The sequence below is a fragment of the Grus americana genome, chromosome 17 (assembly GCF_028858705.1).
Source record: "Grus americana isolate bGruAme1 chromosome 17, bGruAme1.mat, whole genome shotgun sequence".
NCBI lineage: Eukaryota > Metazoa > Chordata > Aves > Gruiformes > Gruidae > Grus > Grus americana.
In genome coordinates, this window is record NC_072868.1 from 6,423,404 (window position 1) to 6,430,948 (window position 7,545).

At 59.9% G+C, this 7,545-nt stretch overlaps 1 protein-coding gene across 1 annotated transcript; it reads right to left on the reverse strand.

Annotated features, from left to right (window-relative positions):
• Nucleotides 1-458: 458 nt before the first annotated feature.
• DBNDD2 (dysbindin domain containing 2) lies at nucleotides 459-7,545 on the reverse strand. The gene is made up of 4 exons (XM_054845387.1): nucleotides 7,358-7,545; nucleotides 2,443-2,598; nucleotides 1,843-1,986; nucleotides 459-1,054 (listed from the first exon to the last, which is right to left on the reverse strand). Exons 1-4 carry the CDS (start codon nucleotides 7,398-7,400, stop codon nucleotides 846-848), a joined length of 552 nt encoding a protein of 183 aa, XP_054701362.1. The 5' UTR covers nucleotides 7,401-7,545; the 3' UTR covers nucleotides 459-845.

Sequence of the window (7,545 nt, forward strand, 5' to 3'; positions counted from 1 at the left end):
GTCTCACAAAGGGTTGGCTGACGCAGGAGGGAGCACAGCAAGGTCTGAACACCGCCTCAGAAGCAGCTTGGATGCAGAGCGTTCCCTGGCTCCTGTCGCTTATCATCTCCCAGACCCCTTTCCTCATGGGGGTGACCGTGGCTGTGCTGACACAGCCCGAGCAGGGACTGCGCTTTCCTGGCCTGCAGCCACTGGTGTAGACAGCAGGCCTCTGGCCAGCTTTGTGCCTGGCTCCTCTTGACCTATCGTGCGGGGAGTAAGCATAGCAGGCTGCAAAGTGGCTCCATTTTGATAGCTTCCACCCTGGGCGCAGGAATCGTCCCTGTGCTGGAGCTGGGCTTCATTTGCTCCTGCGTGGCACCCTTAGCATGCTGGCTTTACACCGCTCTCCATCCTGCAATCCCCACCTAATCCTCATGCCCAGTGCTGTTTTCTCCCAATAACACACGCACTCACTGCTTGGTTAGATCGGAGTGTTATTTCTCTGTATGCCATCACTAAATGCTTGTCTGGACAGGACCCTTGTCAGTAGGATGGGGGGAGCTGGGATCCCAAGGGATGGCTTTCTGGGAATGGTGGGGCTGTGGGATGCTGAAGCATTTCAGGGGAGTGAAGCAGGGAGTGTTAGCAGCAAAGCCTGAAGAGTTAATTTTGGGAGCCTATAATACCCCTTTCCTTCTCCCTTTGCTGCCAGGAGAACCTGTGGAGGGAGAAGAGGAGAAAACCAGCTCTGCCCACCTGCAGGGCAGCAGTCCAGCGTGGGGTTTACTGAGCACCAGCAGCTTTCCTTCCTCCAGGCTGGCAGGTCCATACGGAGGAGGCAGGGAGCAGGGCAGAGCTGACTGCTAGCTTTTTGCCTCCTGCTCTTTGGGACTGTCCTCCTGCAGGTCCTCCTCATCCGACTGCACCACGGGAGTCTCAGCCCCCTCCTCGCTGGTATCCAGGCTGTTCAGATCCGTGGAGACAGAGGACGTGGAGGAAATACGTGACTTGCTCTCAGCTGCGTTGGGCATTTGCAGAGTGATTTCCTCTGGGCACTGGTTGGCATCTGACCCTGGAGGAGAGAGCGGTAAGCAAAGGAAGAAAAAAGGCTTCTGGAGGTTTCTTCCACCCCAAGCTTCATGGATAGCCCCCCCACTTATTCTTCAGCAGGTTGTGCTTCCCCAGCCACTCCTGGCTGGTCCCCATGTGGCTGCTGTGGCCATTCCCCACCTCACACCCCCGGCTTGGCTCTGGACAGTGCAGCACATTCCTTTCCCATTTTTGGCAGGGGAGCCTCTTCCGTCTTGCGTGAAACACGGCTCAGAGCCATGCTGTGTGAGGCTATCGGCTCCAGTGGACAAGGAGATGTTCGCCTTGGCCTCAGTGAATGACTGCAGCGTGCGTACTTGGGGAGGAAGGTGCCAGCACCCCGGGATTTCCCTGCAGAACCCAAGCCCAGCTCCCTGGGGTCTGGCTAGGAGGTGGAGGGATCCTGCAGCCTTCTTGCTCTGTGCAGTGAGCTCTGCAGCGCAATGGGGACCTGGGAAATCATGACAAGACACTGGCTGCTCTGGAGGAGCTTCAGGACAAGAGAATTTACCCCACAGACTCTGGAAAGTGCCTGGGCTCTCCTGTCTTCTGCAGCGTAAGCTATATACGAGGGTCTGTACCTCTGGGCTGTGGGCGTGGGTCCTGGCATGGTCCCTCCAACACCACAGACCCCAGCACCCAGTGTCTGTCTTTGTATGGGTGTGCATGGATCTGCACGCAGGGTGGCCAGGGCTAGGAACAAGCTGGTGTGGGCACTGCGGGCAGGAAGGGCTCCCACCCTGGCCCGTGAAAGGCTCGGACCGCACGTACCTGGCAGGGGCCCAGCGACGCTGCTCTCCTCTGTCCCGCAGCCCAGAAACACGTCCACGGTGTCCTGGTCTGACAGGTCCATCATGTCCATCTGCTCCAGCATGTCCACGTTGACCTCCATGGAGGAAATGCTGCCTAAGGGGGCTGCAGAGACAGAGTCCAGCGAAAAGGTGAGTGCTAGTGCCAGGTGAAGGCACTGTGAGCCCTGTGCAGGCAGGACCCCCAGGATGGGTGTGGAACTGAATTCTATTTGCTGGTAACAGTCCTCCAGGAAAATCATGTTTCCTTAAAACATCTCTCTGGAAGCCCCTGCTGTCCCACTGCAGTCCTTGTCCCTGCCCCAAACTACTGTTTGGAGGAGCCTGTCTGAAGCCAGTGACTATGCAGGGCGCCAGCCTGGGTACCCATGTGCAGTGACTTCAGTTAAGTGGTGTGAGTAATGCACAGCACACCCACACGCAGCATGTGTGGTCCCGTCTCAGGGCAGGACATGCGTGTCCCTGGCCAACTTTAGACTGGGGATGTCCCACCGATCTCTAACGCCTGTGTCATCATTCCCTGAAACACCCCCAGCCCCGTGCCGGTGCCCGCAGCACTTACGTCTCCGATGCTCTATCTGCAGGTGAGACATAGGGAAGAAGAAATCCACGTCATGCTGGAAAACCTCCTCAAAGAACTTCTGCCGGTCCCGTAGTTTCAGCTGCTGCTGCTGCATCTGCTCTGCATCCAGGCTCCGTTGTGCCTGCTCCATGTCAACTGGGGAGAAAGGTGAGGAGGGTCGGGCCAGGCAGGGCTCTCTGAGCCCTTCTGTCTGTCCTAGCTCACGCGGCATGGCTGTGCTGGAGGGTAGGTGATTCCCTTCTGCTCTGCTTTACCAGTGCACATTGATTTAGTCACCATGAATAGATGTTACGCCGGAACGGCAGCGTCACCAGCACTTGCTGTGCTGGAGCCTCAGATCTCACTTCCGAGATGCAGGGCAGCCAAGACTGGGGAGCTCATATGCTGTGTTCACGACCGCTGAAGTGAATTATCGAGGGGGGGAAAGGGTGTTGTTATGAGATCAGCCATGGTCTGCTGTTCAAGTTTCAGTTTCCTTGCTACAACACAGAGGGTTGTCTCTGAACGCTAACAAGCAGAGGAAACTCCTAGGGACAAGAACTGGCGTTAGCACTCCAGGCTTTCTGGGCTGAGGGATGCAAAAGGAATAAAAGGCGTCAGCAACCCTGTCACCCCTGCACACACGCACCCCTGCTGCCACCGTTGCTATAAATACAGCCGCGCCCACGCTCGCAGGCTCCCCCGTTCACATCCCCCGCTTGCACAGCCAGCTTGGCTTCTGCCTGCACAAACATTTTCATTCCTGTAATTCCTCCCGCAGTTCAACGACGGTGCCTGCGTCCCCGACTCACGCGGGAGGCAGTGATGGGAGCCCTCCGGCTGTTGCTGAAGGAGCTTGTTGTTGCATCCCTGGGCCTGGTACCTCCTTTTTGGGTTGGGTACCCACAACAGCAAGGACCCAAACAGCACAGAGGGGCCGTGGCTGGTGACCCCAGCCATTCCCAGGCTGGTGTTTGACCTCAGCCATTCCACATTTCCTCTCTACTGCTCTTGGCCCAGCCGGCACAAGGAAAATGTGATTACTGGAGCAGGCAGTGCAGTAACCAAGGAAACCAAACAAACATCCTCTGCTCTGCCTGAGCATGGCCCAAACCCTCTGCTCCTCGGGGTTGGGGAGGAGTGAACACAACAAGCAGCATCCCCACCCTGTCTGGCAGGAGTGGGGGCGAGAGCAGCGGGGGGGTGCTGACTGTCAGCAATATGTCCCCAAACGGGAGAGAGGCAGCGGGCCAGGCGAAGTGTCCTGGAGTTCTATGTCACATCTTCCTGAGAGCCCTTCCAGGGCTCCTCTGCACCCCGTTTCTGGGGCATCCTTCAGCTAAACCCCATCATCTGCAGGTGCCTGCCCCAGGAGGCTAGGCTGTGCCTGCAGCACAGTGCGGGGATGCACTGTGACTCAGGACCAGTCACCATGTGCTTTCTGGAAGAGGCTCTGGTCCTCTTCTGGCTGCTCAGCGTCTTCTTGTGATGCCCAGGGCGGTGATCCTGGCTGCCTAAAGGGGCCTTTGCCTTGGTATGTCTGACCTAAGCACTGGGCATCTGCTCTGGTGCAGAGGCTTGGTGTGCCCGGGCTAACAGCCACGGTGGCAGACACACCATGCTGGTAAAGGTTTCCTCATGAGGCTGATCAGTGTCTGCAGCCCAGTGCTGCTGGGGTAAGGCAAAAACCTCCTGCCTCCCCTGTGCTATCTGCAAAAGAGAATGAAGCCAGCGACAAGGAGGGGGTGACCGGGGCACTGATTATGGAGCTGGCTCCCTTCAGCAGCTGGAACCAGCCCTGTCCTGTCTGTCCCAGGCAGAGCTCTGCCCCCCCAGCCCGGCTGTGCCGAATCCATGGCACACCACTGCGGTTCACCACACCGAGGACAGCCCAGCGGGTTCCAGCCGTAGGGAGGCAGGGCTCTGAGCAGAGGTTGCACTGGCTCCCAGATTTAGGGTGATGGATCAGCTCTCCGTGCAGCATCTTGCCCAGTGTGGAGGTAAGGAGGAGGCTCTCCAAATCCTCCTGCAGCGCAAACACAAAATAAAACACGACCAATGGCTGATCCGTGTCATTAATGTTCTTGCTGCCCATCTCTGCCCTGGCACATGACCGATACTTGGGCTAAGGGTGCTCGGAGAGAGTCAGGACGGCTGCTGGTGGCAGCATTCCTGTGGGCGCCGGGATTTCTCTTGCGGGAGAATTAGCAGGACCTGTTTATGAACTTGTTTTCGAGCTCTCGCCGGGGAGTCAGGCACGAGCACTGAGATCCCATTATGTAAGGAACGCCGGCAGCGGGAGATGGCAGCTGGGCTGTGCTCAGCCCTGCCTGACCCATGAGTGGTGAGAGTCGGGGACAGAGCCTTCCCCCCTCCCGGGGCTCTTCCGGACCCAGGGGCAGCGAACAGCCCTGCTAGTGTAGCTGCTCCCCAGCAACCCTCGCCGGGGAAATAAAGGAGAGTGGCGTTCCCTGCCGCGGCCCTTCCCCATGTGATGGCCGGTCACGCTCCTCGGCTGTCAGTCGCTGGGATTGTCTCATCCGGCTGGCATGTTCCCACTGCGGGACACGTTCGCACACACAATGCGGCCCCTGTGCACCACGGGGGATCTGTCGGTACCTGCTGGTGGCCTGGCTTTTATTACTATTGTCATGGTTATTACTACAGCCTGTTCGGCCAAGGGGCTGGAGGCTTATCTGCATTCAGAGCCAGGCTCTTCCCCGCTGGCTGAACCGCCCAGCGCGGCTGCGACGGCACCGGGTACCCCGCTGCCTTCAAATCCTTCCGGCTCTCACAGCTTATTAGCCAGCACAACTCGGAAAGGAACCGGGCCAAACGCTGGTGCATTGGGTGGCCGGGGCAGGGCAGGATCCCCTGCAGGAGCTGCAGGCAGGGATTTCCTTCTCACCTGCTCCTGGGCAGCTGCCCACAGGGTGGGCTGTGGGTGAGGATGCTGGCCCCGCTGGTCCGCCTGCCCTGCCAGGACACGCTGAGGAGCCAACCCTCGCATAGCGTGGGTTTGTGGCCGCCGCCACAGTGCAGAAGGGTGTGGGAGGGCTGGCTGTGAAGCACGGTGCTGCAAGCTCTCCCATCCACACCCTCGCCGAAGCGGGTGGGAGACGAGCAACTCCTGGGGTGCAGGTAGCATGGGGTGGGGGCCAAAGGGGGCTTGAGGGTGCTGGGAGCACCAGCTTAGGGTGCTCTCTGACCCAGCATCTGGGCTGGGAGTGGAGTATGGTTGAACTACCTGGCTGTGTTTCTGCTGGGAGGGGATGCATTCTTCATTCCTCCTTGGCCCACAGGATCCCAGTACAATTCTCCCTCTGTGCCAGTGAATAGGAGGGGTGGATTTGGGGGTGGGAGAAGGCTTGTTAGTGGAGGCACGAGGCCAAGAGAGGATGGGGATGGCCTTTTCTTGAGGCCATGGCTCTGCAATACCTTGCAGAGATTTTGAAGTATTTAAAGAAGGTCCTGAAAAATAATCTGGACTGTGGAAAGGGACAGGGGGTGAGGGGGAGGTGAGCAGAGTTTAAGTGAGGCGTCACTCCAAGCACGGGCCAGTTCCCTGGTGAATGAAAGAGCTGGGGCAGGCTGGCCCAGCCAGCTTTTGCCCTTCTTCTTGCACTTTCCCGGAGCCTGATCCCCTGACCCCGCTCCTCCAGAGAGGTCTGGGGCACCCCACCATTGCTCAGCTTGTCAGACTGTGCCTTGGGCTCCTGGCCCCTGCGTGCAGTGCTGCGAGATCGGATTTGGGTAAGATGGAGTTCCTCCATTGCCACAACATCTTCCAGGAGGCTCTGCAGAGATCACAAGCCTTCCCCCATCGACCTGCCCCAGCAAAACCACTGCGGGATGAAGGTAAATCCCAAGGGCTTTTGGCTCCTTTAGCCTTGGGAGAAGCAGTTGGTGGGAAGAGCTGGGAATGCCCCGGAGAATTGTGCAGGGTCAGACCGTGCGGAGACAGGATACCTGGATGCACCGGCTGCCTGAGTGTGAATCCCTGCACAGTCTTTTCTCAACCGGCACATCTGACCTCGTGTTGCAGCACAGTAAAAAATAACCATAGCCCCGGTGAGAGGAAATGTACCAGGCGAGTGCGAGGGTAGCAGTGGTTTTGGCAGAGCTGCTTGCTGGCAAAAGCGGGGGGTGGGGGAACTACAGAGGGAGGACATGGCACCTTATAACCCCTATCTGTGCTGCGGTTTCATCTCCTGCACTCCTCCGAGCGATCTCCAAATCCCCTGCGTCTCAGCACTAAAAATATCCCTGCCGCCCAGAGCTCCTTCCCCAGCAGAGGCTGTGTCATAAGACCCTGCTATTTACGGGGCCCTGCTTCCATTTGTGCAGAAAGAAGCGTGAGGACAAGAAAGCCAGGAGGGCAGCACGCTGCCCGAGGAACAGCGTGCAAGCCCTGGGCACGGATCCATGGCAGGCTGTCCCCCTGCAAATCCCCTGTCACCCCGGCTGCTGCCCACCCTGATGTTTGCTCTGCTCAGCCTCCTCTTCCCCTAAACCCCGCGGGTGCGGGGGGACCCGCTCCTCCCGGAGGCCTCGGGGCTCCGGGGGATACCGATGCCACTCCGCAACAAACCCGTGGCCCAACAGGTTCCCGAGCTCAGCCACTTCCCAGGCAGGTTCCCACCCCCCCGCCCCCCCGCAGCATTCCCATCCCAGGCACGGAGCTTCCCGGGCAGCCCCTGCCCAAAGCAGCCCGGGGAGCGGTGCGGGCGCAGCAGGTTGGTGCAGCGGAGGGCTCGGGGGCATCTGGGGCTCCGGGGGCGGAAGGGGGGACACGGCTGCTTTGCAAGGGGCATCGGGTTGGTGTTGCGGGAGGACGTGGGCAGCCCGAGCCCTGCCCGCCCGCTGCGGTGCCCCGCTCCCCTCCCGCCAAGCGCACCCCGTGGCCGGCACTTACCGGGCAGCCGCCGGCTGCGGCTCTGCGCCCCGGGCCCCGACATGCGGCGGGCGGCTGCTGCGAACGGGTGGGACGGGGTCGGACCGGGCCGGGGCGGCTGGGCTCAGCTCGGGGCAGTCGCCCCCCCCGCCACCGGCCGCCGCTCGCCCATGCTGCGCGCTGCGGGGCGGTGCTCGGCGCTGCGCGGG

Coding starts and splice junctions, on each gene's coding strand:
- DBNDD2 (XM_054845387.1), bottom strand. CDS start 7,400: ATGTCGGGGCCCGGGGCGCAGAGCCGCAGCCGGCGGCTGCCCG. Junction 2,599..7,357: donor CCGCAGCCGGCGGCTGCCCG/GTAAGTGCCGGC, acceptor CTTTCTCCCCAG/TTGACATGGAGCAGGCACAA. Junction 1,055..1,842: donor CGTCGCTGGGCCCCTGCCAG/GTACGTGCGGTC, acceptor TCTCTCCTCCAG/GGTCAGATGCCAACCAGTGC.